The sequence below is a fragment of the Aspergillus multicolor genome (genome assembly GCF_047715735.1).
Source record: "Aspergillus multicolor strain CBS 133.54 unplaced genomic scaffold BDW74scaffold_13, whole genome shotgun sequence".
NCBI classification, from domain to species: domain Eukaryota; kingdom Fungi; phylum Ascomycota; class Eurotiomycetes; order Eurotiales; family Aspergillaceae; genus Aspergillus; species Aspergillus multicolor.
The window spans coordinates 442,268-468,622 of NW_027395964.1; the positions used below are offsets into that span (position 1 = coordinate 442,268).

A 26,355-nucleotide genomic window follows, 5' to 3' on the forward strand; every position below is an offset into this window, starting at 1 on the left:
TAACCGCGGTCTGGCGCCAAGCGCGGCAAGGCAGGAAGGGCGCTCGGACCACTCTGAGATTTTTAGATGGCCGGCGTTAATCTATCCCACTACTCAACCCCACCATCCTACAACTACCGCTGGACGTTGTCATGGCTCCCTCAGCACAGTCTGAAAAGCCGATGGCTTCTCGAAAGCTAAAGCAGCCTGCTAAGGCGCCTGTCCAAACCAAGGAGGATAAGTCTGCAGATCTAGTCATGGGGGTAAGAACTACGGACTGCATTCAGATTCTAACTAATACTATGCGGCCAAGAACTAACGGTTATCTTCAGACGAACAATAGCAGCATAGTATCGAAACGCAGCGTTGAAATGTTATACTACCCCGAGCCTCATTTCTTCCGCCACTTCGTCAAAAAGCCCCAAAGACGCGCCCCGTTAATAAACCGCGGATACTGGCTTCGGATGCACGCCATGGAGGAGTCCGTACGGCGCTTCATGCGAGAGCCCTCAGATAAGCCCAAGTTTGTCCTTAATTTAGGATGTGGATTGTGAGTCGTAGAGGAACCGCACCAGGAGAGAGAACACCGTATACTAAGACCACCTTGACTCGTAGTGACCCTCTCCCGTTCATCCTCCTCAGTGCGGACCGCTCCTTATGTAGTCAAACAACCTTCGTGGATATCGACTATGAGAAACTCATGCTCAATAAGAAGGCCGCGCTCCGGGAAGCAGGTGCTCTCACGCAGATCCTGGAGAATGTAGAGTTTGCCTCCAATGAGAGCGCTGTGCAGATACGCAGCGGGCAATACGTCGCTGTCGGCTGCGATCTGAAGAATCTGGACAAACTAGACCGTGTGCTCAAAGCTGAGGTTTTTCCTGCTGAGTGCTCGGTCCTCTTCCTCGCCGAGGTGTCGCTCACATACATGGACGTCAAGTCAGCCAACGATGTCGTCAAATGGGCCTCCAAACTAAGCAATGGTTCGCAGCCCTACCAGCATTCCACCTACAGCACACTGACACCTCCCTAGATGCTCAGTTCTGCATCCTAGAGCAGTTCTTCCCCGACGGCCCTAACCACCCGTTCGCATCAACCATGATGAAACACTTCGGCAAGCTAGGAGCGCCCCTGTACTCCATCCACGAGTATCCGTCCCTGAGCGACCAGGAACGCCGGTTCACGGAAGCCGGTTGGACGCATGCCCATGCACGCAGTCTCTGGGATTTGTGGTCCGATGACGAGTTCGTGTCCAGCGCTCTACGCATCTCATTGGACTCCGTCGAGTCGTTCGATGAGTGGGAGGAGTTTGCGCTCTTTGCGTCGCATTACTTCCTTTTACACGCTTCTACGAGGCCTTTGGCGGCGGGTGAAGGGCGCACAGGAACCAGCACGGAGCATAGCCACAAGGTGGTCAACAAGTCGAATGAATTCAGGTTCATTCCGAACACTTCTCTACCCACTGGCCAGCGGAGGTTCGGTGCTTCGGTCTTTGGAGGCGAAGGAGCTGTTGGAATTCATTCAGGATGGGGTCGTCAGACACGTGTCGCTGATACAGATTTATACACGCAGTCGAAAGATGGCACTGGCTTGCACGCTCCGTTTCCACCGTCTGCCGCAATTTCCGCGCGTCTGTGCCACACCATAACCACGTTCAACGATAGCGGTGACTGCCTACTCGTCGGCGGCCGAACCTCACCCGCTTCTGCGCTTCAAGATACGTGGGTGCGCAGGAACAACGCGTGGCAGGCAAGTGCCAGCCTGCCGGTCGGTCGGTTCCGACACTGTGCGACGAGAGTCGGGCTCGGCGTCGGATCTGAAGGCGGCAACAGCAGCGTGCTAGTATATGGTGGGAAAACAAGCGATGGCACAACGCTCGATGCATGGCTACTTTGGAGTGATATTAATGATGGATGGAAGACAGTTGCCGTTCAGACCAAGGATGGCGGTCCGGCACCGGAAGCCCGATTCGGAGCATGCTTGGCTACTGTAAACAACACATCCGGTGCTCTATTCGGAGGTATCGGGGCCGATGGCACGATACTGGAAGATTCTTGGGCTTGGAGGTTATACAAACAAGCTGATGGGTCGCTGTGTGTTGAGTTGACAGATCAGACCGAGAGCCTCAAGGCTGTCTCTCCGGGTTATGATGTCCTCCCCCGGTTCGGGGCGACAGTGACTTCCACATTGCGAGGGTTGGTGGTCGCTGGTGGCATTATCCCTCGACGGATTGTGCCCCGCCATGGCGAGATTCTCCTCCTCAATTCGGCGGTGCTGCTCAAGTGCATTGAATCCGGCTCTCCCATAGACGCGCCTGCTTTATCAACCATAGGCCTCAGTCCTGACTTTAATGGACCGCGTCCCTTACTGGTTGGACACGTCTCTCACGCCGCGAAAACTGATCAGGTCTTGCTGCTAGGCGGCGGAGCTGTGTGCTTCTCGTTCGGAACATTCTGGACAGAAGGGACCTGGCTGTTAGGCCCAGCAGACGAACAGGACCAGATCAATAACAACTGGGCCCTAGTTCGTTCAGACAACGAGCAGGCGTCCCAAGAAAAGGCAGCTGCAAAAAAGCCCGTTAAGACAAAGGCTCCACAGAAGGCGACAAGAAAACCCAAGCCGAAGCACTATAAGTCCACGACGAAAGTGGCGCCTATCCCTCGCATTAGTGTCAACTCGACAGCTGAGTTCCAGCAGATACTTGACGATGCTAGACCTGTTATCATTGAGGGTGCGGATATAGGGCCTTGCACTGATCGCTGGACGAAGGAGTATCTTGTTGATACTGTTGGAGCCGATCGTAAGGTAGGTGGCGATCAGCGCCTTGTCTTTCTGAGATAGTGACTGACTGAAGCTACTTGTTGTAGGTAATAGTCCACGCCACTTCATCAGAAACGATGAGTTTCCAGACCAAGAACTTCAAGTACGAAGCCAAACCATTCGGAAGCTTCATGGATGAAGTCCACGCCGGCGGACGGCAATACCTGCGCAGCATTTCCGAGAAGCAACCCGCGAAGCTACCCGCAAACCTAGCTACGGATTTCCCGAGCTTGAGCGGCGATTTCCGATTGCCCGAGGCGTTCAGGACGGTTGTCGAGAATGCGCATAGTTCCCCATTGAGGATCTCAGGGCCTGTCACGTTGTGGTTGCATTATGATGTAAGTTGTTTGACCTGCCTGTTTTTGTGGGCGTGAGATGTGCTAACACGTCTCCTTGTTTACTATAGGTGATGGCAAATGTCCTCTGTCAAATCCAAGGCGAGAAGCGGCTTATTCTATACCCGCCCACCGACGTCCAGTACCTTGACGTTCCGGCCGGCGCATCCAGTTCTAATATCAATGTATTCCAAAATCGGGCGGACGGGGCTATAGCTTTGATTCCGCGCACGTCCCCTCATGAAGCGCGTATGAAGCGCGGCGATATCCTTTTCATCCCGCCGCTATGGCTGCATACAGCTGCGCCGACAGGAGAGGTAAGCGTGGCGGTAAATGTTTTCTTCCGCAATCTGTCGCAGGGGTACGCGCTTGGTCGAGACGTCTACGGAAACCGCGATGTACAAGCCTATGAAAAGGGGCGTAAGGACCTGGAGAAGATGGTGAAATCCCTTGGTGAGCTGCCTCCGGATATGGCACGGTTCTATCTCCTACGGCTTGCGGATGAATTGCAGGAGATGGCTGAACAGTGAAGGATATTTGCGCCACTCGTCGGGCTTTTGATTAGGCCTCACTACCTAGGTAACTGCGGTCCGGGGCCTTGAAATGGGCAGCTGTGCTGGCATTTATAAGCCCTGGCCTGCTTCGGTGAGAACTAAAGCAAGGAGTACCAAAAAGAGATCGCGGTGCGTCGGGCATCCAGCGCCGCACGAGTACCGTCTTGGCTCATGCAGGCAAGCAGCTGCAGGATGTTGTGAAACCGGAACAGCGCAAACATTGTTTGACGAGGTACCAATAGGAGGGTAGCGAAAACGGTTGGCGAGGGGAGAGGCTTCCGGACATTGGACACAGCTTTGTTCACAGGTCGGCTGGGCGCCAACACAACAGGGGCGTATACGTCATGAACCTTGAATGGGGGAGCGGGGATGGCTGGGATGCGCGGACGTTTCATTCAGTTTTACTCCGCGATAATTCGAATCCCAATTCCAATAGGAACGATCCATGTACAGCCAAAACCGGTGAGGTAAAGGCTCTTTCGATGCAGGTTTCCAGGCCAACTGGATAAAATATTCGTTCGCCCTTGATTTCATTGCGTTACTCGAGATTGCTGCTGGGATGGGATCTTGTACCACCCAAACAGGGATGTCATTGGGTAGATTCTTCTCAGAAAGTCATCTGAGCTTAAAAGTTTAGAAACGGCCGACGCCAGGATTGCCGCCGAGGGAGAGAAGTTTTGGCTTCGAGGTTCGAACCTGAAGTTCAAAATCCCCACATCTACTTCCCCGGATGAACAGTCGGAACCTAATGATTAGGGCTGAAAGCCTCACCCCGTTCATGATGCAACGAGTGTCAAGAACCGCCCCGGGTTCAAAGCGGAGCAGGGTTGTCGCGATCGCTAGTGGCCATCCAGGCCGAAGGGTAGGCGCATGACTGTAGCGCAACCATGGAAACGGCCGATGCGCCAACCACTATGGAAGGATCCCAGTAATCGCAGCGGACACAGATGGCTGGAACGTTTACGTGTGGAGAGCCCTTCATCCAGGCAATAGTTCCGAAGAAAGTGGGAGACGATCGCTGGCCTAATCAATGGGCACAAAGACCCCCTGGTCATTTTGTACGCTGTAGGCTGAGGGTTTGTGGTCGAGCCAGAACCACATCCAGACTGTAGCTACACCCAGACCGAGACGCAGGTTCTCTTAACGACCCTATTGGGCGAACGCGGCGTCGTGCTGGATTATTGGCGTCAAGACTCTCCGGGATTTCTTGTCATGGTGGTGTGGAGCTAAAAACAAGGAGATACAGTGCGCATCCGAAAGCCGGGAAGGACTAGGTTGAACCGACGGCCTATAGAGTGTCAGAACGGCACTTTGACATGGACGGAAGGATTGGTTGGCTCGGGCGAGTAGCATTCGGTGTCGACTGTGATGTGACTGTGCGCGGATGGGTGGCTTCAGAGCCGGATATTGTGAGAGCAGAGTGATACAACGACGGAAGCCGAGCACGAGGGCGACCAGGATGGAGGGAGAGAGACCAGAAGAGATGATTATATACTCGAAGCTCGTTGGAAGGATGAGCAGGGAGGATGGGGAGATCTTGGAAGCTGTAGAGACAAGTATAGTCCGGCAGACTAGCGGAGCCACTAACGCCTAGCCGGGCTACCCCTCCCCACCCCCGTACTCTCTCTCTCTCTCTCTTTCCCTCCTCTTTTATTATTTCTCTGCCTCGCTCTTACACCAACTCTGGCTGCTGCTAGACGGTCCCCGATCTGTACATATCTTCTGTATCAGCTCTTCGTCCTCCCTCCCTACGCTCTCTCTTATCTGCCAATTGCGATCGGTTCCATCTGCGGTTTGTCGCTGGAAACTCTTATCACTGTGGGGTTTGGCTTTGGGTCTTCCACTATCTCTGGGTGGGTACGGGACAGCTTGGAACAGCATCCACCTCGCTACCTCATCACGTTCGCAACATCATCTCCCCCGCGTCTTCTCTTATACCTCCCGCAAGCGATCCTCAGATTCGTTCGTGCTATGCTAATGCGCCTGTTTCGGCATAGACTGTTTGACATTGGAGCCTCTCTTATGAGTGAGTGATTCCGCCCCCGTCTTTACACGTGCTCGACTATACGATGTCCAACCTAATGGCGCGATCCCCACCACTAACAAGGCGGTTTCATCATAGGCATTCCCTAGATAGTCGCCAGGCGCTACCGCAATTCCCCAGTTATGCGGCCGTGATTTCGCGTCCAGACCTTGTTTACAATCCAGAATTTGCTGGTTTTCAGCCATTGACATCTATACCAACCCAACGGCTCGACACAAACCCGCTTCAACGATCATGGCAACAGTTGTGGTGCAGCAACCGCTCCGCCACACCACTCCTCCGCCTGGATCAGTCACTCCAGCTCTGAGCTTGAACAGAACTTCTTCTCCCGTTCCGAACAAACATATACCCGTATGTCCTACCGGCCCGTCGCCCATTCCTTCGCGAACCAGCTCGCCTGCTCCGAAGGAAGATGCCGTCCTTCCACCTTCCTCACCTCTTCATCCACCCGATGCGTTTCCCAAGATTTCAGATTCACCTCCATTGTACTCGATAGAGATCGAGATACTTTCGGCTGCTATCAATCACTGTTCTTCGCAGCCGCTGCCGGATCCTAATTTGATGTTCCCTTGGCTGCATGGATTGCATCCCGACAACCACCTACAGGTCGGGTTCTTCACCAACCGACGGCGCTCCCTCCGGCGGACACCAAAGTGCTGGAGAGGCATTACAATTGTTAAAGTAGGCGGTGATTTGTCTACATCGCGGTTGAAAGGCGCCGTGACTCCTGAAGCGATTCTTGCACCGTCGGGTTTGGAGTTTCTCCCAGTTGACCCTAGGGAAGGATTCTCTGTGCGCAACTTCCAGATTCAGACAGCCAAGGTGGCTCCGCTCTCAGATATCGTCGTCTATGGCGAGGATAGCGTGACTGCGAAGCAGCTTCTGGAAGTTGCAAGCCGGATTACAGCCGCACAGCACCACTGGAGGCTCAAACACGATCATGACCAAACTCTGCCGTCATACAATACCTTTGTTGTCTCGTGTTAGTCTCAACCTTCTCTTCGCTGCATCGCAATTCGAGAACTGAACCATTCTAGGTCCATTTTCGGATATTGAACGCAGGGCTCCCAGCTTGATAGCTGTCAATTCTAGCGGCCAACTTACAAACCAGGTCGTGGATCTCTGTGAGTTCGCTTGACTTTTGCTGACTACTCTGTCTGACAGCCGTTCAGTTCAGTTAGAGCGCTTAGAGATGTGTACTATGTCTCGGGCATCGGAGTTCTCAAATAACGTTTGGCAAGGTCCTACGCCTGATTATCTCCTGCAAGCTGGTGCCTCCGGCACTCCCTCAGCTGAGACTTTTGACCTGATGATTGATACAAATGATCTCGCGGGAATTCCGGGTCCTCGCTATTTGGCAAATCTCGCCAGGCGCCTCGCGAAAGAGCCGCAGCGATTAGAGTTCCCTTCTTCCGGCTCCCTTCTAACTCCCAGCGGGGAGAGCAGAGATCTTGATGATTTGATCAATACACTCCGATGGATCTACTACATCGCGAACCCAGAGATTCCGGAGACGGATGCTGAGGGGGATCTTTCAATGGAAGCTCCTCTCAGAAAGACACGAAGGATATTAATCCATTGTCCCGATGGATATACAGAGAGTTCTCTGCTGGTGATCGCCTACACCATGTTCGCCGAAGGCATTCCTGCAAGTGAAGCATGGCTTCGACTGCACCGGGGAAAGAAGCGAAACTTTTTCACCTACCCTTCAGATGTCGCGTACTTGAGGAACGTTCAAGAGAGGATACTACAGGAAAGCCCTGCGAACCCTCCACAATACCGCGTACCTGACCCCCAATGGTTCAGATACTGCGACGGATCTCTCCCAAGTCGGATTCTGCCCTATATGTATCTCGGGAATCTGTCTCATGCCAATAACCCTGAGATGCTCCGGGAGCTCGGTATCAAGCGGGTTCTCAGCATCGGTGAAGCGGTTACATGGAGTGACTCGGATATCGCAAGGATGGGTGCCGAAAATCTGATGCACATCACCAAAGTGCAAGACAATGGCATTGATCCTTTGACACAGGAGTTTGACCGCTGTCTACAGTTTATACGTATGTGCTCCTCGCCTATTGTTCCCTGTTTCCACTAACGTAATCTTCAGGCAAAGGAAAGTCGGACGGGGCTGCTACATTGGTTCACTGTCGAGTGGGTGTTTCGCGCTCCGCAACGATATGTATTGCCGAGGTCATGGCATCCCTTAACTTATCTTTTCCACGGGCGTAGTAAGTTATCTTTGTTCGAACTCTATAAGTAGCTGACCTAGTCCAGTTGTTACGTCCGAGCAAGAAGACTCAATGTTATCATTCAGCCCCATCTACGATTTGTGTAAGGAGCGATTTCAAGATTGTTGGTATTTATGAGCTAACAACAACAGGTATGAACTGTTAAAGTGGGAAGAACTTCAGCAAAAGAAAAACAAGCAGTCTATCAAAAGAGAGCTGGAATGGGCGACTGTGGCTCGCGAAATCGCCCTTATGAACAAACCTTACTCGAGATGAAGTAGATGTGAGAGTTGGCGATGACGATGACGATGACGATGACGACCTCTCACCTTTGGGACTACTACACGAGAAACCCCGAGATACCCACACAGATATCGATAAATAACGACACCCCATCGATACATGGATACCACAACCGAACGACCAGACGAACTGACGAACACCATATTCTCCCTTCTGACACGATATGACCGCACCTGACTTGATTTGATTTTGGCGCTAGACGGATTTGATTTGTTTGATCTATATGGATATGCCCTACGTTCGTCCTGTGACACAACCATTTCTCATGCCTTCATGTCTTTCTGCTTCTACTGGGTCATATATATGTTATGGGCGTGGCATTACACCTTATCTACTCATGGGGCTTTGTTTATTTTCTATACCTACGGGCGGTTTGGCTCCAGTCTCGACGAGCACCATAGCGTCGGCTTCTGGTAGTTAATTTACTCGTTGAGCTTTTTCCTATGCGGCGCCGCGTATATCGTCCATTGACTGCGTCGAGCCATTTTTGTCGACCACTGAACATTTGGCATCCTGCCTTTCGAATTACCATGGCTTCACGCTCATTTCCTAAGGGAGGAACGAGCGAGGGGCAGATACAAGGCACACCAGAACTGGAGAGTTTGACCAGGGGAGGTGCCACCGAACGGGAAGCTTGAACTCGTGAAGATTATCAAACATACCCAAGACTATTTAGCCCAATTTCACCAACGACTCGAGATAGAACGTTCCAACCAACTTGACTTCCTAGTCCAGACAGTTTTCTTGCACTAGTGCAATTTTCCACTTGTTTCTAGTCCTCGGTGTCATCCATTGATGGCCACTCAGTGCCACCTACTCACACATGCCCTCTCAGCTTGTTGCTTGGAGTAGTCGGCCCAACTGGCCCCCTGTGATGATTCATCAGAAACCTTTCGCGCAGTGAATGATGTCCCCCTTTCAGCACAGGGAAGATCAGCCGTTCCTTCGAAGGCAGCAAGGTTCTCGTCTTTGATCCTGATAGTACCATCAGATGGTTCGGGGTAGATTTGGCCTTCCCCTGTATCACGACACCTCAATTTCACCAGGTACGTGTGAGAGGGTCGTCTTCGTGCCTTGGCCTTCTTCCCGCGCCCGCTCGGTTGAACGGTGGACGCTTTTCTTGTGGCCCCTGCTTTTGGACTTTCATCCTCTTCATTCAGACCGTGTTCATCCAAGTCATCTTCGTCCCTTTCGTCCCAATCTTCCTCACCGAGATGATCATCGAATTGCCCATCCGCCTCAGAGCAATATCTCTCGAGTAGAGACTGCTCTTGGCAGAGAATCATAACGCCCTCCAGGACACCAAAATCGAAAGAAGCCTCGAAGACGCCCGGCTCGTCGGTCTCATTGATGTCAATAGACAAATCGCCCGCCGAATCCGGCCATTCATTCTCAATGGATCCGCAATCAACAATGTAGCTCCCAACAGGCGATACTTTGGTCTTCCGAGCCGCAGCGCCACTCTTCTTTCTCAATGTCTGCAGATAGTCCTTATGCTCGTCTGCGCGCTTGGACTCCCTCTCCTTTTCTTCCAATTGAAGCTTTTTTGGCCTCCTTGGCGGCATGCTCTTTAGCTGCAATCTTCACCGCGGCATTGTCCCAGCCCAAGAATATCGTTTGCGTCTTTGGGCCATGAGCAGTCTCGTGGTGCATGCCCGCCACCTTGTCGGCAGCTTCACGCATCCGCCCAGTTCTATACGAGCTGTATTTGTCGAACGGTATACCGACCACAGTAGTTGTTCTCGTGGGATCTGGTTGTCGGTCGCTCAGCCGCACGAAGTACGCCCCCAACACCCAGTCAGGATCGGTGGCTAATTCCTCGCGGGGTAGTTTGGCAAGCCATTCACGGTGCAGCTGCTCCTCCAGCGCGGCGATGTGTGCCGGTACCGCGTCACACTTGCCCTCCTGGAGAGCCTTCTTCAACAGCGCTGCTCCGTTGCTGAAGACTTTGTCCGCGTCAAAGGACACGCCATAATGCTGCAATTGGCCGCGGATAAAGTAGGAGTTGTCCCTTGTTCTCCTCCGTGGGTCGGGGGTCATCTTGGCAAGGAACATGCTTCGCAGGGAGGCGCCGTTCACACGGTCGGCCGAGCCGCGCGTGGTTTGAAACCTGGCCATCGCAGATCTGAAACCGTCACGGGTGATATCATCGGTCCAAGGCATAGCAGCAAGTAGGGGCCGGCTGTGCTTGCTGAAGAATGGGTGTTTGTATAAGTCAAGATGAAGGTGTAGTAGGTGGGGCACTGGGGACACAGCAGGCTTGGGAGGTGGGACCGAGTTACGGAGGAAAAGGGGACAGGTCACCCCACCTGGAACTGAGTGCCGGCTAACTCTACAGGACAGCAGGTGTTTAAGGCTAGACGTCTTATGCATCAAGATACTGCATTCCTGGTAACATAGGTCTTTGGTGGCTCCAAGCGCTCTTCAGGCTATCTGAATAGGAAAAACATCTGCCTCTTTATAAACCATGTAATCCGCGGTTTAACCCTTCTCTCTTGGTCTAGCTGTCCTAGACCAAAGCAGTCGTCTTCACTCGACACCCCATGCTCTTTCAACCTCTTCTTCTTTGAATGTACTCCGGACGGAATATTGCATGGCATCAAAATGGCCTGGAAGCTTTCCACGTCTGCTGCTGCGAGTATCCAGAGAAGCGCTCCATCTTGTTATCTGGTTGTTGCGTTTGTATTGCTGCTGGTGAATTCTAGGACCTTGGAAGGAATTGGAAGATTGAGAAAGCTATCTTTGAGAATGGGGGCCTTAGCAATGAAAGGTTCGGTGTCCACGCCCTTATAAGCTGTTCTGCAGAGGACAAACGTCAGTGACCAATGCCTTCTGATATCGGTAAACACTGACCATGTCATGTTCTTTTGCCTGAGTCCTCTTCAGAACCCGTCTCTGGCAGTCTTTTGAGGTGATTGATACTCTGTGAACTCGCCCCTTGTGAAGTCTATTGATAAGTGTCTTTGCATTGTTGAGCTTGAACTTAGTTCAGCTTTCGCTTACACCCTACTCTTTAGGATTGGAGATATCACGAGAAAGCTGAGAGTCACTGCTTCCTGTACTGCCCAAGGGAAGAAACGGTGTAAAAGCTAGGGAAGCTAGAAAACTCGACTTAAAAAGGGTATATATTCAAACAAATGTGGGTATATAACAGTATGGGTATAAATCAACAGCCGTTAAGAGGACCGCATACGGCGCAGAGCAGCTCGCCATGACGAGCGTGGCTCGTGTAGGCTCCCATTGCTTCCGCCATCGTGCTCTCTGAGCAAGGCTTTCATCCAAGAAGGCACCTTCCTATCAAGTAGAGCCGGCTCCAGATCCGGCGACAAGCGGGCTCCTTTCTGTAGGAGCTTAATTGCGACCTCCTTGAGATCATCGAGGCCAGCATAGTATAAGGGCGTTCTGCCACGCTGATCTGGCGAGTTGACATCCACTCCCGCAGCGAGGAAAGCGTTGAACTTGGACTGCCACTCATCGGTTTCGTCATGTGCTTTGATCAAAGTGCTTAGAGGACTCTCATTTCCTCCACGGCAACGTAAATTAAGGTAGCTTCCTCTACCTTGAAACTCTGCTATCATCTGAACTCCACCTTTTCGAGCCCACGCGATATAGTGCACACATGTGTAGCCTTTGTTGCAATAAGCTAGACACTCTGCGCCGCTGTCAAGCAAGGAGCGAACGATGCTGACATGGCCATACTCAGTTGCCAGCATAAGGGGTGTGATTCCATTTTTCGACGGCGCGTCAATGTTAGCACCTGCTTCCAAAAGTAGCTTAAAGATGCGTTTATCACCTGTTGCAATCACACAAGCTAGAGGGGTCTGTCCGTCAGAGGCAGGGCTTTCTATATCCATTCTAGGCCGGGAATCAAGTAGGCTTTCAACCGTCTCGTAGGAGTTCCTGCGAATACCATGTACCAGCAACCTTTCCTTCTTACCCGCATCCTCCGTCGGAACTTCGACATCGACATTGTACCTCAACTGTGACCCGAGACCGTCAAAGTCACCGTTCTGAATCGATGTAAGAAGGTGGGATGCGTCTATAGATAGTGTCGACGGTAGAAAGGATTTAGGCGGAAGAAGAATCTTAAGAATAGACCCAAGTCCGCCTTTCACTTCCTCTGCGGTGAGCCTTGCTTCCTTGTTAACTTCAAGAGTTCTAAGGAGTAAGCTGCGGAAGCGTTGACATGCTTGTTGCATAAGTTGGTGATTCGATCTTGTTGGTAGCCCCTTGATCCATGTTTCAATATGGGGATTCAAAACAGGTGGATATCTGCAATGAAAGCAGTCATGGCAAGACGGCTCTCCATTAATCATCATTTGGCGACGGCGATTATCTAGATCTCTCAGTACACTGCCACCCAGTCCAAAGGCGAGTATCCGAACTAATATGCATCCAAGTGACCAGACATCACTTTTACGTCCCAGACCTTCGCCGTAAAAGACCTCGGGAGACTGGTAAGTTCCCACAATCCCTCCTAAGTTTGACATGGGTGGGAACGAGCCATCAGGCCATGGACCTGTTGCAGGCGTGAAAACAGAGTTGCCGAAATCGGATATCTTCCATCTTCCGACAGATGTTGGTGACTCTCTGAAAACTAGTATGTTTGCCGGCTTTAAGTCTAGATGGCAAAACAGCTGTTTGGAGTTCGGGCCTCCGTGCAAAAATGCCAGAGCGCCAGCTAGGTTTCGTGCTTCCTCCATCAAATCGCACAGACCAAAGCTTCTGGACTCTTCCTGAAGGAATGACTCTAAGTCACCATCGGCCCATTCAGAGAGCAAATTGAATTCGCCGCCGACGCTAACGGACGCAAAGAATGGCATGATTCTGTCTTCCATCTCGTTCCTATCAAGCCTCTCTTTCAAGGCCAATAGGTTCGATTTCTCTTTTGCAAAATCGCCGCGGGTGCGGAATCGTTTGCATGCAAGGTATGGTCCCTACAGAATACAGAGAGGTCAATTGTCAGGGTCACGTTCAAAACAAGCACTTTGGTATAGAAGTCTTACTCTGAAGCGTGAATTCGGACTTAAATAAAGGTGCCCTCTGGCGACTTCTACCTTGGTGACCGATCTAACCGCATCGCCCTCGAAACCAGGAGGGTGCGTTCCCCGGTTGCGGCCACGAGCGAGGAACGGCAATCGCCAACCTTCATTGTATTCAAGAACCATGCCCTCTATGATGTCCGCCGGGCAATAGATATAGCGGTTGGAAAGGAAAGCCCCTGCCCAAATCGGCCCCAAAAAACTTTCCCTATGCAGTAATTGCCAAGTATACGTGTGTATAACATTGTCAGCTCGGCCGCCGTTGTCGACAAAGATCGCCTTGAAGCTCTTCCACCGATCCCAATGTATCTGAATCAAGATGGACAAGGTTTGCAAGAAGTTTTTTCTGATGTTGGGTATATCTGCGTCATCGAAAGGCCTATACTGCCGAACAAAAGTTCGAAGACAATCCTCGGTCCAGATCTCTTCGAGACTGCTGCGCGGCACGAATTTCCTCAAGTCGTCCGTTCGATTTTGCATGGCATCTTGGAGCCTCTCTCGGATTACCGTGGCTATGTCAACGCTCTCTTGACGAAACCGAAATATCATCGTGTGCTTCTAGAAAAAGAGAGCTAGGAATCTTGATAGCTGGGGACTGGACCAATTGATCACTGTATTAAAAACACATTAGCAACCGGGACCCAATAGAAGAAATTAATTTGGAAGGAGGACAAGCTGTTGCTACCTTCGAACTCGAGGATAAATCATAATAAATGTGATAAAAGTAGAATGGGTAGCAACGAAAGGTAAAGGACTGAAAACGCGAAAGCTGGCCGTGACGCAGATGCAGGAGAGGGAGAGGGGAAGGGAAGGCAGGCTCGGGCTTACAGCGAGCGCAGACGTCACGAGCTGCGGCTCAGTTCAAAGCAAGAACGGCTGGAGAGAGGCACTAGGCCCATGGCCGGGCTCCAGACCTTGCGGAGTATGGCACTCAGCTGTGCCACGTCAGGCTGTGCAGTGCTGATCTGGGGCTAGCAGTTGCCTGTCTGCCCTTCTTCTAGGCACGAAATAGAAACTGCGCATGGTGGACTCTGGGCAGAAACACCCCAGACGCAAGGCTTCCCACATATGTGAGACGCTCAGCCTCGCATTACACACGTTTCTGGAAATTTCTAAGTTACCTCACTACCAAAGACCAGGCTGATATTTTGATCTATCATCCTAAACGCACCAGATACCTTCCATAAACTGGTGCTTTGGTTTGTCTATCTGCATAGGTAGACATTGTGCCCAAGCCGCTGGATAATGTACATTCCAGATTCAAACAGAACCCCAAAGACGCTTTACCATGTCGTAGCTTCGAAGCACAACTCTAGGGCGACCGCAGGTTGTTCAGAGGTGTACTGTTGTGCGTATCATTGTGCGTACCGATTAAACTTGCTGCCGCGAAGGCTGCGTAGAGCCCGCAAATGACTTTGCACGTGTTCAGATGTCTTCTTATCGACTATGTACGTGGTCAGTAAACATGCAAGAGTATATAGGCAGTTGCGAAGTCCATACAGACGTAGTCCATGTTCTCGAGCGGGATTCGTCCCGTGCTTGGAACCTTTGGAGCATAGGGTTAGTATAATGTCAGATCGATGAGGTATTCACTTACGAAGAGAAATACTAGTCCGAACGCCAGAAGGTCAAGTCCACTGTGCGACGTCAGCCCTTTTGCTGCGAAAAGCGTAGTTTGGTAGACTCACCCGAATAGGTAGAGAAGATAAGAATTGCCATTGGATCCAAATGCCCTTGTAATAAAGGGCACGAGAAGAACCAGAAGCCCAAGACCCAGAAAATTGATCATAACGCTAAAACTCATACCTACCTCTGTACACAGATGTTTAGCACTTTCTGATATCATGAGATGCAAGTATCTCTTACCGCGGAACGCCAGAGGAAACACCTCTGCGCTGAATGTAAATGGCACAGGCCCGGCTCCGATACCGTAGAAGAATAGAAAGACGACAATCGTAAAGACAGAGACAAGGCCAAGGCGGGCGTCGTCATCCGGGATGAAAAAGAAGGAGCCAATGGCAATAATGGTGAAAAATATTCCTGCGAGCGACACCAACAGCAATCTCCGGCGACCTCGCCTGCGCGACATGTCGATGAACCAATATGCCGGTATAGTGAAGATAAAGTTCGCGAGACCAAAGCCTATCCCTTATAAACAGTTGTACAGAACTAGTTTGGATTGTCCTACCGATATTCATCCAGGCCACCTTGGTAGGCGACTTGCGATCTAGATCGTCACTCCGACCAGGGGCCATAATATAGTCATTTTCTTCATCGTTTGCCCGTCCAAAAATATGGGATGAGTAGAATGCGAGCACATTGACCTACAAAGAATGCGTCAGCCTGGGGTACGTCAAGGATGATTCCCGCGAGAAGCCCTACACCACAAAGCTGCTGTGATGCCATCACTATGAAGGCTGCAATGCAGGCCCTGCGGTTGCGTGGGTTGGTCCAGAGAGCCCACGTCCGCTTGAAGAAATTCATTGGCGGGAGCTCAATATCCTGGTAATTCAGTTTGTCGCTTTTTAGCCATTCTTCTCCCTCCGAATTGAAGTGTCGCACTTCGGCTAGGGCTAGTCGTTTTTGCGACTCATACTGCAACTGGATATGTATATAGTACAAATCTCGGCATGCCTGGATGTCGCTTCCACGCAGATGACGGAGACTCAGGTATGCCTCTCTATACCTTTTCTTGCGCATAAGAAACCGGGGGGATTCCGGACAAAGAAAGACCAGGAACAATAATATTAGGGACGGAACTGCTGCAGTTCCCAAGAGGACTCTCCATTGTTTGTCAACAATCCACACACAGACAAACCCAAGAAAGATTCCACTGTTTGCGATGTTGTCAGTTTTAGGATCCACTAATGGTAGACGAGCACATACAATGCATCAAAAAGCTGCCACATCATCAGAAGCCGGCCGCGTAAATGATCAACGGCAGTCTCAGCGGCGAAGACAGGGGCTATTGAAGCCTTTGCGCCAATCTGTAATAGTTAGTCAATTACCATGTTCGCCACATGTATGAAGGGCAAAGTTCACCCCGATCCCAAGCAGTAACCGAAAAATCAGAAGCTCCTCCCAACTAGTGCTTCGCGCGGTTGCTGACAGCCGAGGTCAGCTTACATACTGATCCAGCCTTGCAGAGTCATATACCTATGGGAAAGGCTGTACAGAAAATAGCCGATATAAAAAGAGCGCGTCGCCTCCCAAGTATCGCTTCTTGTAGAGGATCACTTAACCAAGCGCCGCTAGCAGTGACATTAGGAGACAGGTACCGCAGGTGGCTAAGACTGTGCTCACATTATGCTGCCTGAGAGCCATGGTGCAGCGTCAATAAGTCCAGCCATCAGTTCGCGGTGCCTCAAAGCACTGCCATCTGGCTGCTCTCCCAGTGACGGTAGCAGATCTTCCTGCCAGTAGCGTGTACTCGCATTGATTGTCGACTGCTGCCACCCCCTGAACTGTGTTAGAGGCAGATTAAAATCGCGGTACTAATCATACCAATGACGGGAATCCTACTTACTGGGTTATAGCTGCACACGCAGTTACCAGCATTGTGACCTTGAGATCTTTCGTTTCTCGAAGTAAATCGAAGACCTTGCGAGATTTCGAGGACTCCGACGCATAAGGCACATCCTCATCATGATCCCGTGCTAGGTTTGCTCCTCGAAGGAAGACATCCTTGTCCACCACCTTCTCCACCTTGATCTTCTCCTCTTCTATCACCCTCCCTAGACATTTTTGATAGAAGGCCTCGGCATGTTCTTCGACTCTGTGGGGGTTTATTCGACTCAGAGGGTTAGGAATTCTGAAAACATTCCGACAAACATTAACGACATCCTTTTCAAATACACGCATGGCTTTCAAGCCATTGCACACTCACCGTCTCCAGTCATCACTCTCGACATCGAACATTGTCGTCATGGGTTATAGATATATTGACTTGCAAATGCGCATTCTGAGACTGGAAATCACGAGGGAGCCAAGGTAAGAGTGGGTAGTGAGACTTATTTTTAAATGGTGAGGAGCGGCTCAATCTGATTGAACAGCAGAGGAGCACCTACAAAGACGGGCTTACCGGCCTCGATTAATCAAAATTCATCCATCTGACATACCACTCCTGCGAGCGGGAAGGATTGGCACATAAGTACGGCTAGAACAAGGCTGTAACTTGTCAGTGAAATCTCAGTGGACTGTCCGTCAAGGCGTGCAGCATCCCCGCTAGCTGTCATATGTCTCAGATGGTCCAATTGGCACAGACGACGCAGAAGAGAAACGGTATCTAGACACCCAATGTCTCGTTACAATTGGCAGCGGATTTGGGACAAAAGATCAGAAACTTGCCTTTTGAATCGCACTTGGGGTAGAAGCTTGCCACTATGAGATAAACATTGCTTTGTAACGCGCAGAACCCCGGTAAAATGGCCATCATATGGGAGCTGCGGACACAGGGGAAACAATTCCTCATACCGGGTTCCGGAACACAACTCAGCGACGTCGTTAAGGAGCCATCAGTGGTGATTGGGTGCAGAGTTTGCTTCCCACCATCCCAATCCGTAAAAAGCAATGGCTAGCGTCTGAGCAATAAGCGAAAAGCTGAGATAACAAAAGTCGACTGCGCAGCGCCACCTCAGCCTCGCGATGACGAGTTGTAAGGAAAAGAAGTACCATGCCACAGGCGTTTACTGCACACGAGCTACTCCGTACTCGGTAGGGAATGTGACTCCACAAATATCTGGGGTCGTTCGAGGATGCCTAATTCGGCATAACTTTGTCTATTCCGTCCCATGTTCTTGGCAGCATCATATCGTAGGTACCTGTATAGCTTAACAGCGCTTCTAGAACGTCGAGGTAAGACTCGAAACCACAATCATTTGGGCCATTCTCGGATAATTCGATGGTGGCCAACGTCGAGGATTCATGATAGTCCGAATCACAACTTGCAGTCATTGGACCTCGTACTCAATTCTTAGTGCGTAATTCAGGATGGCTATGCCGCGTCGTTGATTTCAAAATGCCTCTTATTCGCTAGTTCAACAGGGAATGATGCAGACGGTCATTTCGGGGTTCCGTCGACCAATACTAGCACTTTCCCCGCTTCAAGCGTACGCAGAAAAGATACAGCAACTCCTCGTTCGCCCTCTTTGTTTGCCTTGTATTGGGGCTCGGCGTCAGTTTCACCTCTTGTTCATGATGCGAAGAGGCTCTGCTGTTGGGCCGCAACTAGGAAATCATAACCGTACGGAGTAGTAGCAAACACTTCGAAGGCTCGCCCTGGATTGTGCTAAAAGCCGAAGCGTTTCTAAGATATCCACTTTCCTTCTGCTGTCCTGCGCCTTGTAGAGACAACGATAAAAGACCAAGCCACCATGTCCCAGACCGTGCACAACATTATCAGCCAAAGCCTGGCCGGGTATATCAGGATCGAAAGGCTGGAGGCGTGGCTTCGCCTGCGTTTTGGAATGGATATCAAAGTTCAGGTAAGAGCGTCTCTGAAGTGGCGAGACTTCCTCCTAGTTGTTCTACTCCCATGGTCTCGTTATTGACCGGCTGACGGCGTTCTTCTGCGAAAGTATGAAAGCGAAAGATACGTATTTGACGCCCCGGATGAAGTCACTCGGGTAGGTTCTCAGAATTTTCCAATGAGCACAAGGCCATGACTCGCTAATCGGACATCCGGTTTCAGGACGAGATTTAGTAAGACCGACTCCGTTGACTCCGATTGACTATAACAGCGCGTCTCGATATTGGTTAACGCTTTTTAACTGTAGTGAAATTCGCGAGTCGTGCCGAGTCAACTGAAATACCCAGCTGTTAGCCCACCAAGCTGCGTGTATTATTGGGTTTCCCCATAGTCAGTATACTTTCCGGAGGGTTGCTTTTGCACGTGGCTGAGCCTGCTGAGATTCAAAACCCGCAGGTGGTTTTCCGGACCGGGCACAGGTCTGCCTCGCTGGGGATCATCAAGACGGACTGACACATTAGGAGATTGTTAGAATATAAGAAGATCAATTCAGTTCCATGGCATAGAAGCCCAGGAAATCAGATCTTTTTCTTTGCCTCTTGCAGCGATGGTCTCTCCGGTAGAGTTGAGAAGCTTTACGTTCAAAAGCAGGCGTGAGACGGGCAACCGAGTCCCGGATGCTGCGACTGCCTCCCCGCACCAAGCAAAGCTCTACAAGCCAATTCGACCACTCCCACAATGTCCCAATTTCGTCTCATGTCCCGATAAATCAGACATCCGGCTATACGACGCTATCCCCCAGTCAGAGCCTCATCTATTCGATAACAGCGATGATTTTGAACACCATATCTCATCGAATCCTAACCCGCACACCCGCATAGTGTAGGTTATTCCTATACTCAATCTTGTCGTTTTGCGACTTACCTCTTTCCAGTTCGATATGTTGCAGAAGCTCAATAGACCCGCTTGGCATCACCGAAACAGCGATGCAGAAGCTATTAGACGTGTACGACATTGACGACTCGTTCTTCGATCATGTCGTCTCATTCGGAGACAAGCCCCGCGCCTGTGATGCTGGTCATGGCGGCATGACGGTGAGGGAAGGAGAGGACGGATCTTTTGGTAAAATGTCATGCCGTTATGCTCCCTGTATCCTTCCGCTGATATTCGTAAGACATGCAATACCGGTTTACCTACCCCGAGGTTTATAGGGTTCGGGGTTCGACCAAATACACCAAGCGGCAGATTTCAGTCTTTCATCGGTATAGTGTATCAGGTACAGGAAGTCTCTGGATCTTTCTTAATGCTCGCCCCGATGCAGAGCTTCAGTCGAGGCTTGAAAAAATCCTGGCCGCCAGTCGTGAGGATGCAGCCCCAGATTGGTTCTCCCTGCACCTGCTCGTGTTCGCTACCTATCTTGGCAACTGGAGGGGATCCTTGCAGCATCTAGGTGAAACCATCGAGGAAGCAGTGGGTCAAATCTTCCACTTTTCATATCTCCTCGAGGTGCTGATATTGTAGGCCGATATCGCTCTCACAAGGGACCTCTCAGACCTCAAGACTGTGAGCGAAAACCAGAGTCTCGTCCGACTGCTACATCCGCAGTATCTTGGTAGCACATTGAAGCCGCTCACATCTGAGTTGGAGACCACTCTGGTCACCATTCGCAAGTTGGCCATGGTCAATGAGCTCTTTCTCTGGAAGAATATTGCAACAGACATGCAGCACCGAAAACTTGCCAACGCAACAGCCTACTATACATCAACTCTCGAAGGTCACTTGAAAAGCGTCGATGCTCTGGGACAAAGAGTTCAAGATTTCTCAAGCTTCGTATGTCACTAATTGTGCCTGTTCATTAGTACCGACTATCAGTACAGTTCTGACACATACGGACAGCTATCCACGGCCTTGACCCTGAGCAGTCAGGCCCGAATGCTGCAGTTAGCCGATGCATCAGTTGAGGACAACGCCAATGTCTTTGTTGTCACCATTGTCAGCTTATTTTATTTGCCGGCAAGCTTTGTTGCGGTAAGTGCCTATGATATGGGCAAAAGCATAAAGACTCTGACGCCAGATAGACTTTTCTTGGTATGAATCTCTTCGACTTCAATGGCCCAGATGGCGGAGATTTCGCTACAGCGAAGAAGTTCTGGATCTTCTTCGCCGCAACAGTGCCTCTGACTTGTCTGACCGTGGGATTCTGGTATATTCTCACAAGACGTCGGGAGCGAGCAAGAAAGCAGTCAAAGTCGGCCTCTTGAGACGAGCTCCTCACCCACTTTCGTCGCGGTCATCATTTGCTGTTTATAGAGTCTAGAATGTCGTCTGTTAGATTCCTGTGTCGTTCTTTTAAGGTTCAGATATGAGCAGCCTCAGGCAGATTTCTGATGGGTCCTATGGAGTAGGTATCACATGACACCCAGTTATTATAGCACAAATAGAATGGATAATCTCGGAGGTATCCTGCACATGCGCGAGTAACCTGGATTTTCCTGGCTGTGGTCTAAACAAACTCTGCGTGACTAGTCTACTGTGCGCCTGCATTGTGCTGCGCAAGTCCTCGCCAAGAATCTCCTAAGAACCAGCCATATATATATCTCGGCGCCTTTCCTAATCCACCGACATCAATCAGTTAAGATACAAAATGGCCGACGCTCCTCCGTTAGAAAGAGAACTGGCTACTACAACGACGAAACAGCGCAAGAATGGCACGAAGCAAGCACAAAAGAAGAACACCAATCCACTCCAAAAAGGCATGGCAGATTTTATAAGCACGCATCTGCCGCCTTCTCTATTGACGCAACATGCCCTATCGCTCGAGGAGCTGGTCTCTTCCCTCCCAAAACGATACACCATCTACGAGCCCATGCTCCTTCTGCCACTGAACGCCTTCACCCACCCTCCAGCCTGGGGCACACTCTACGACAGATTAGACCATGACCAGCGACAGGCTCTATACGCTTCCATCACGGACGCCTTCTCCCGCTACGGCGTAACGCACGTGGCTATGAACGCGCCAATTGTCCTCACAGACACGCAGGGGCACGAGAACAGGATGCGCAGCCCTGTTGGACTCGTCCCGCTGCATGGGGACTTTGGACCGCCTGTGTCGCGGGATGGGGAGGATGTCCAGCCCGGTCAGGAGGACTACGAGCGGGCATTCTGGGTGCGTACGGTGCAGAACCACGGGATCGTGCAGATCTGGGCTCCGCTGTATACGATGTTCTCAAGAGGGAATGTTACAGAGAAAGCGAGGATCTTAGGGCACGGGTCTACGTTTGATGGGCTTGATGAGGGCTCACTGGGTAACGAGGCTGTTGGTGATGTTGCGGTTGTTGACATGTATGCGGGGATTGGGTATTTTGTTTTCTCGTACCTTAAACGTGGGGTGAAGAGGGTTTGGGGGTTTGAGATTAATGGGTGGTCTGTGGAGGGGTTGCGGAGGGGATGTGTGGAAAATGGATGGGGGTGTAGGGTTATTAAGGTAGGCAGTGATGGGAGACTGAGCACGTCAGTTCCTGAATTGGTTGAGAGTCTTCGCGATACGAATCGAGTTGTGATATTCCATGGTGATAATGGGTTTGCGGCGGTGATTATGGGCCAAGTACGAGCTGCTATGGAGGCCCGGGGAGCATGGGCTAGCATAAGACACGTCAACCTGGGCCTTCTCCCTTCTTCCAGCGGTTCATGGGATGATGCTTGCAAGATCATTGACAAAGACAAAGGTGGCTGGCTCCACGTGCACGAAAACGTTGATGTGCAGCAAATCGAGGCGATGGGGCGTGAGATAACCACTACTGTCGAGCGATATTGGACCGAGTATGCCTCGCAGAGAACAGATGCAGAACCTCATGCCGTTTGTCTGCATGCGGAACAAGTCAAGACTTATGCTCCTGGGGTTATGCACTGTGTATACGATGTCCATCTATCTCATAGAGGGATACCCAAAAATATATCATGATCGTTACAAGTCCATGCGCAGTCTGTACAGCCTTCGTATTTTGCACAGGCTTCCTGGCCGAGTGTTCATTAGGATGGTATCTATCGTATATATGCAGCGTAAGTGACGTCCCGCAATGATCCAGACATAAAAGCACACACGGAGAATACATAGAATACATAAAATACACATGATCAGGCCCGCCCTTGTTTGCGGAACTTCGCCGGGATATTGGCCGCAACGATTGCCATCCGCTCCAGTTGATCCAACTTCTCCTGGGCCTCGTCTTCCTCGTCGTGTCTTTTGAAATGCTCGATATCCTCGGGATGCGTGAGCTCATCCTCTGTCGCGTCCTCGCTGTGGTACATCTCAAAATGGTGGATTTCGTACTCATACTCGATATCTCCGTGATGACCAGGCCCAAAACCAAAGTCCGGGAGCTTCACACCATCGGCGATCAGGTGCATCCAGTTGTCGCGGCTAATGAATCCGGTGTTTGCTGGGTCGAACAGAGTGAAGACCTCCCTCAGTGCTTCTGTTTTCCGCTCCTCGGTCAAACCCGCGTTAGACTCGTCGTCCATGCCATATGTCTTCCTCACTTCCTCGGGCGTCCAGGCTCCGGATGAATCGTAATCGTGGAGTAAAAAGAAAGAGGCGGCGTCGAAGGTGTCAATATGATGTTCCTCTGTCATTCAAATATAAGTTAGCTGGAGATATTTCCGGCAAGGTACCCAGGGTAGGTCCCACCTTGCATGTGCCGAGTCGCCCAGTCTGCAGAGGGATCGGTAGGGATGGAATGTGAGCCGTGGGCATTTACGAAGCTGCCACTCAAGGCTAGCAGGGCGGTAGTAAGAGTGACCAACATTGTCAATTGCGAGTAATTGGGTTTGGCTATCCAGAGCCAAATTAAAGGAGGAGAGATAAAGATTAAGAAGAGAATATAGATTGAGCAGCTCCCCCGGGTTGACGTGCGAATGAGGGGCCCCGAAAGGGACCAGCTGTTGCCAGCTCCCGCATGTGGCCCAGGCCTGTTTGCAGTGTTTGCTCCGCGCCATCTCCGACTTTTTCCCCAAGAGCGCAACCCCCCAGCATCATACCACCCAGCCAGGCCACCTTTCTGATATTCCCGCAGTCAATACTGCAAGCCATATTTTTTCGAGATGCCCAATTGACTTACGACAGTCAGATAACTCGATCAGCCGCCCGACAGGGCCGAAATGCCCTGACAATGCAGCGAATATGGTCTCGCAGCGCACCGGCCACGCCGAGTTCCCTGTGCATATCGTGCCTACAAACCGCCGCTGAAGGGTTAGCATCTCGAACAGCTCCGACTGCGAGCAAACGAAGCATACTCGTCGATAGCACAGCCGCGACGCGTTATACCAGTACCATTGCTGCGGCCTCCACAGATGCGCGAGCGAAGAACAGATGTCGCCGGGAGCGGGAGGGGATTGCTCTCGACGAAGACGATTCCCGTGATCCAAGGACTAGAGGCCGTCGCGCTTCAAATGCTGTACCCGCAGGACAGGCCACGGTTGTTGCACGGGAAGCGCTTCAGACAAGATCGCTATACACATTACCGAAGCCCATACAGCGGAACGATCGGCTACCTAAGGCTCGGACGCCGCGCAGATATGTGCAGTTTTGGGCCACTAAAAACCATAAAATTGGCGAGGCTGCAATTTTAAAAAAACTCGAAGCGGAAAATGCGGACTCGATGCAGGACGATGACGACTTTGACATGGCCCTGGATGTGGAAGATCTGCCTGAATGGCTTACGGCTGATGAGGTTTGTGCAAAGGCTATCAGAAAGCTTGCATTAAAACAACTTGCGATTCGGCTCTTAATACGTCCGTCCGTTGCACACTCCTATTTTGGCGTTCTAAAGAATTATGGTGACGATCATGAATCCCCTCAGCTTGATCTGCCAGGTCTTCTCTTCGAGCTGAATGCCGTTCGGCGCAGAATTGGACAAATCAAGGCAAACCCGAAAGTCAACATTGACGATCTAGTAGGCTCGTTCAATGCTCCTCGTTGGCAGGATTTAGTCCGGTCCTCGAACGAATTGGAGAAGAAGATGCGTCATGATTCCAATCAGTATCTCAGCGGCCAAATGCCCCTGGAAGAGTTTCTTTTGCGGTTGTCGGATGGTCTTCTGCGCTGCCATGATCCGGACCGGCAGTTTGTCTTCACATATATGATTATAGCATTTACCCACACTCGACAAAATGATCTGGCTCAATTGGTTATCAAAACAATCCTTCCTTATCAGTTCGAAATGAGCGTCTCGCTCATCCTTGCCATTCTCAATTTCTTCCGCAAAACCAAAGACCTAAAGGGCTTTGATCTTTTCCTGTTGATGTTGGAAGGGAAGGGGTATCCCATCAACATTGGCAAACTGAGCCTCTTCGTACCGAGGACAATCAACGGTTTAAGGATTACAGTTCCTCCTGTTCACAGCGCAAACATCGTCCTCTACGGTTCGCTCATTAGAGCTTGTCTGCGGTTCGACCAACCCGATAGAGCGGATGCGTACTTACTAGCGGCAAGAGCAGCGGGCTACATGGACGATTTCTCCATACTTATGGCCTATTTAGAGTTCTACACGATTCGAAAGGACTGGGACCGAGGTCGACAAGCGCTGCAGAGAGCCTTGGCCTATATCACTTCAACGACAATACACCCTTACACAGGGGTGGGGAGACTGATAGTAATGATGGTACAACTGAGTGATGAATGTCGCAAGTACGACGTCTCCGAAGCCCTCATCAAGGCTGCAGTTCAAAGTGGATTCAGCGCGGATCTTCCAGGTCGTCAATCAGACATTGTCAGCACATTCGATCCTGACCACCATAGGTGGACTGCGGCTGCACTAGAAACACCACCGGCGACATCTACCCCACTAGCAGAGAAATGCTTTGCATTCGCCAACATCATCAGGGAACAGCTAGAAATCCTTGCCCCCACAGGGGACAGCTCTGCTGAACGATTGCAAAGGCTGATGGGCACTTACTCCGAGCAGCTCATGTCCACGGTGCTCGACGAGGGTCTAGCCCTAAAGGCAGCTAGGAAACCACTCCAGCAACAGCAACAGCAACCTTCCGAGATTGCCCAGGCAGAGATAGTCGAACACGATAAAGAATCCGAATCACGGTCTTCCCCCGAAGACACAATGGTCGCGCAACAAAAGGAGATGCGAGCCCTAAAATCCGAAGTCGCATTCTTGAAACAGTTGGTCTTGCGCATGGCTGCTCAAAACACACCTTCAACCTCCACTGCGGCTTACAAAACCAGACTGGCGAATGCATCCGCATCTTCAACGCCCGAGTCATCCGAAACTCTTCTGTCCGAAGAGTCGGCTGAACCCTCTTCTGCACAAGGGAAATAAGCCAGAAATTTGGATGCTCAAGCATTGTGATTCTACTTGAGCTGACTATATCATTGACGGCCGGAGCCTCTTAGCCTGTGCGCGTCTGGGACCGTGCCACGTTTTGCCTTTTTCCGTCCAACCCTAAGTTTTGGACCTTTGTATTGACTAAACTCAAATCTGTTCTCACATCTGATGACCAGACAACCCGCTATATAGCTACCTGCAACTGTAAATTAGAGCAAACAATAGAGAAACAAACATCGACTTACAGATATT

The 26,355-nt window shown here is 50.9% G+C and overlaps 9 protein-coding genes across 9 annotated transcripts; 5 read left to right on the forward strand and 4 right to left on the reverse strand.

Annotated features, from left to right (window-relative positions):
• The first annotated feature begins 108 nt into the window (after positions 1-108).
• BDW74DRAFT_23350 (tRNA methyltransferase PPM2) lies at positions 109-3,722 on the forward strand. Its single transcript, XM_073732275.1, has 6 exons — positions 109-242; positions 312-529; positions 595-959; positions 1,010-2,781; positions 2,844-3,134; positions 3,203-3,722. Exons 1-6 carry the CDS (start codon positions 132-134, stop codon positions 3,659-3,661), a joined length of 3,216 nt encoding a protein of 1,071 aa, XP_073583624.1. The 5' UTR covers positions 109-131; the 3' UTR covers positions 3,662-3,722.
• A 1,975-nt stretch (positions 3,723-5,697) lies between these two features.
• On the forward strand, positions 5,698-8,358 carry pps1 (tyrosine/serine/threonine protein phosphatase PPS1). The gene is made up of 7 exons (XM_073732276.1): positions 5,698-5,711; positions 5,808-6,711; positions 6,767-6,853; positions 6,902-7,786; positions 7,837-7,957; positions 8,004-8,060; positions 8,110-8,358. The coding sequence occupies exons 2-7, from the start codon at positions 5,964-5,966 to the stop codon at positions 8,231-8,233; spliced, it is 2,022 nt and encodes a 673-aa protein (XP_073583625.1). The 5' UTR covers positions 5,698-5,711; positions 5,808-5,963; the 3' UTR covers positions 8,234-8,358.
• Positions 8,359-9,063: 705 nt separating this feature from the next.
• Positions 9,064-10,423, reverse strand: BDW74DRAFT_178473 (uncharacterized protein; the record flags this gene model as incomplete). Its single annotated transcript, XM_073729211.1, has 2 exons — positions 9,064-9,783; positions 9,848-10,423. 2 exons carry the CDS (start codon positions 10,421-10,423, stop codon positions 9,064-9,066), a joined length of 1,296 nt encoding a protein of 431 aa, XP_073583626.1.
• Positions 10,424-11,245: 822 nt separating this feature from the next.
• On the reverse strand, positions 11,246-13,206 carry BDW74DRAFT_23378 (ankyrin repeat and protein kinase domain-containing protein). The gene has a single exon (XM_073732277.1). It carries the CDS (start codon positions 13,096-13,098, stop codon positions 11,437-11,439), a length of 1,662 nt encoding a protein of 553 aa, XP_073583627.1. The 5' UTR covers positions 13,099-13,206; the 3' UTR covers positions 11,246-11,436.
• A 1,141-nt stretch (positions 13,207-14,347) lies between these two features.
• On the reverse strand, positions 14,348-17,311 carry BDW74DRAFT_153733 (uncharacterized protein). Its single transcript, XM_073724570.1, has 12 exons — positions 16,829-17,311; positions 16,606-16,761; positions 16,459-16,553; positions 16,345-16,406; positions 16,189-16,289; positions 15,685-16,135; positions 15,491-15,626; positions 15,169-15,444; positions 14,991-15,114; positions 14,900-14,939; positions 14,803-14,848; positions 14,348-14,746 (listed from the first exon to the last, which is right to left on the reverse strand). Exons 1-12 carry the CDS (start codon positions 17,161-17,163, stop codon positions 14,658-14,660), a joined length of 1,911 nt encoding a protein of 636 aa, XP_073583628.1. The 5' UTR covers positions 17,164-17,311; the 3' UTR covers positions 14,348-14,657.
• A 1,771-nt stretch (positions 17,312-19,082) lies between these two features.
• BDW74DRAFT_23535 (uncharacterized protein) lies at positions 19,083-21,222 on the forward strand. The gene is made up of 6 exons (XM_073732278.1): positions 19,083-19,651; positions 19,704-19,891; positions 19,944-20,239; positions 20,291-20,599; positions 20,666-20,797; positions 20,848-21,222. Exons 1-6 carry the CDS (start codon positions 19,377-19,379, stop codon positions 21,028-21,030), a joined length of 1,383 nt encoding a protein of 460 aa, XP_073583629.1. The 5' UTR covers positions 19,083-19,376; the 3' UTR covers positions 21,031-21,222.
• On the forward strand, positions 20,911-22,786 carry BDW74DRAFT_23547 (tRNA(Phe) (4-demethylwyosine(37)-C(7)) aminocarboxypropyltransferase). Its single transcript, XM_073732279.1, has one exon. The coding sequence runs from the start codon at positions 21,414-21,416 to the stop codon at positions 22,728-22,730; it is 1,317 nt and encodes a 438-aa protein (XP_073583630.1). The 5' UTR covers positions 20,911-21,413; the 3' UTR covers positions 22,731-22,786.
• A 1-nt stretch (position 22,787) lies between these two features.
• On the reverse strand, positions 22,788-23,677 carry BDW74DRAFT_23569 (nucleobindin SSP120). The gene is made up of 2 exons (XM_073732280.1): positions 23,457-23,677; positions 22,788-23,394 (listed from the first exon to the last, which is right to left on the reverse strand). Exons 1-2 carry the CDS (start codon positions 23,572-23,574, stop codon positions 22,904-22,906), a joined length of 609 nt encoding a protein of 202 aa, XP_073583631.1. The 5' UTR covers positions 23,575-23,677; the 3' UTR covers positions 22,788-22,903.
• A 129-nt stretch (positions 23,678-23,806) lies between these two features.
• On the forward strand, positions 23,807-26,351 carry BDW74DRAFT_153762 (uncharacterized protein). Its single transcript, XM_073724571.1, has one exon. It carries the CDS (start codon positions 23,938-23,940, stop codon positions 26,095-26,097), a length of 2,160 nt encoding a protein of 719 aa, XP_073583632.1. The 5' UTR covers positions 23,807-23,937; the 3' UTR covers positions 26,098-26,351.
• The last annotated feature ends 4 nt before the right edge of the window (positions 26,352-26,355 follow it).

Bases quoted from the DNA above. Each gene is read 5' to 3' on its own strand.
- BDW74DRAFT_153733 (XM_073724570.1), bottom strand. From the start codon at position 17,163: ATGCGTGTATTTGAAAAGGATGTCGTTAATGTTTGTCGGAATGTTTTC. The intron at 16,290-16,344 runs GTGAACTTTGCC...TAACTATTACAG, and splicing joins GGTTACTGCTTGGGATCGGG to ATTGGCGCAAAGGCTTCAAT. The intron at 14,747-14,802 runs GTATGGACTTCG...CCACGTACATAG, and splicing joins CGAGAACATGGACTACGTCT to TCGATAAGAAGACATCTGAA.
- BDW74DRAFT_23378 (XM_073732277.1), bottom strand. From the start codon at position 13,098: ATGGAAGACAGAATCATGCCATTCTTTGCGTCCGTTAGCGTCGGCGGC.
- BDW74DRAFT_23547 (XM_073732279.1), top strand. From the start codon at position 21,414: ATGGCCGACGCTCCTCCGTTAGAAAGAGAACTGGCTACTACAACGACG.
- BDW74DRAFT_153762 (XM_073724571.1), top strand. From the start codon at position 23,938: ATGCAGCGAATATGGTCTCGCAGCGCACCGGCCACGCCGAGTTCCCTG.
- pps1 (XM_073732276.1), top strand. From the start codon at position 5,964: ATGGCAACAGTTGTGGTGCAGCAACCGCTCCGCCACACCACTCCTCCG. The intron at 6,854-6,901 runs GTGAGTTCGCTT...ACAGCCGTTCAG, and splicing joins AAACCAGGTCGTGGATCTCT to TTCAGTTAGAGCGCTTAGAG. The intron at 7,787-7,836 runs GTATGTGCTCCT...CGTAATCTTCAG, and splicing joins CCGCTGTCTACAGTTTATAC to GCAAAGGAAAGTCGGACGGG.
- BDW74DRAFT_23569 (XM_073732280.1), bottom strand. From the start codon at position 23,574: ATGTTGGTCACTCTTACTACCGCCCTGCTAGCCTTGAGTGGCAGCTTC. The intron at 23,395-23,456 runs GTGGGACCTACC...TTTGAATGACAG, and splicing joins GGCGACTCGGCACATGCAAG to AGGAACATCATATTGACACC.
- BDW74DRAFT_23350 (XM_073732275.1), top strand. From the start codon at position 132: ATGGCTCCCTCAGCACAGTCTGAAAAGCCGATGGCTTCTCGAAAGCTA. The intron at 243-311 runs GTAAGAACTACG...GGTTATCTTCAG, and splicing joins CTGCAGATCTAGTCATGGGG to ACGAACAATAGCAGCATAGT. The intron at 3,135-3,202 runs GTAAGTTGTTTG...TGTTTACTATAG, and splicing joins CGTTGTGGTTGCATTATGAT to GTGATGGCAAATGTCCTCTG.
- BDW74DRAFT_23535 (XM_073732278.1), top strand. From the start codon at position 19,377: ATGGTCTCTCCGGTAGAGTTGAGAAGCTTTACGTTCAAAAGCAGGCGT. The intron at 19,652-19,703 runs GTAGGTTATTCC...ACCTCTTTCCAG, and splicing joins AACCCGCACACCCGCATAGT to TTCGATATGTTGCAGAAGCT. The intron at 20,798-20,847 runs GTAAGTGCCTAT...GACGCCAGATAG, and splicing joins TGCCGGCAAGCTTTGTTGCG to ACTTTTCTTGGTATGAATCT.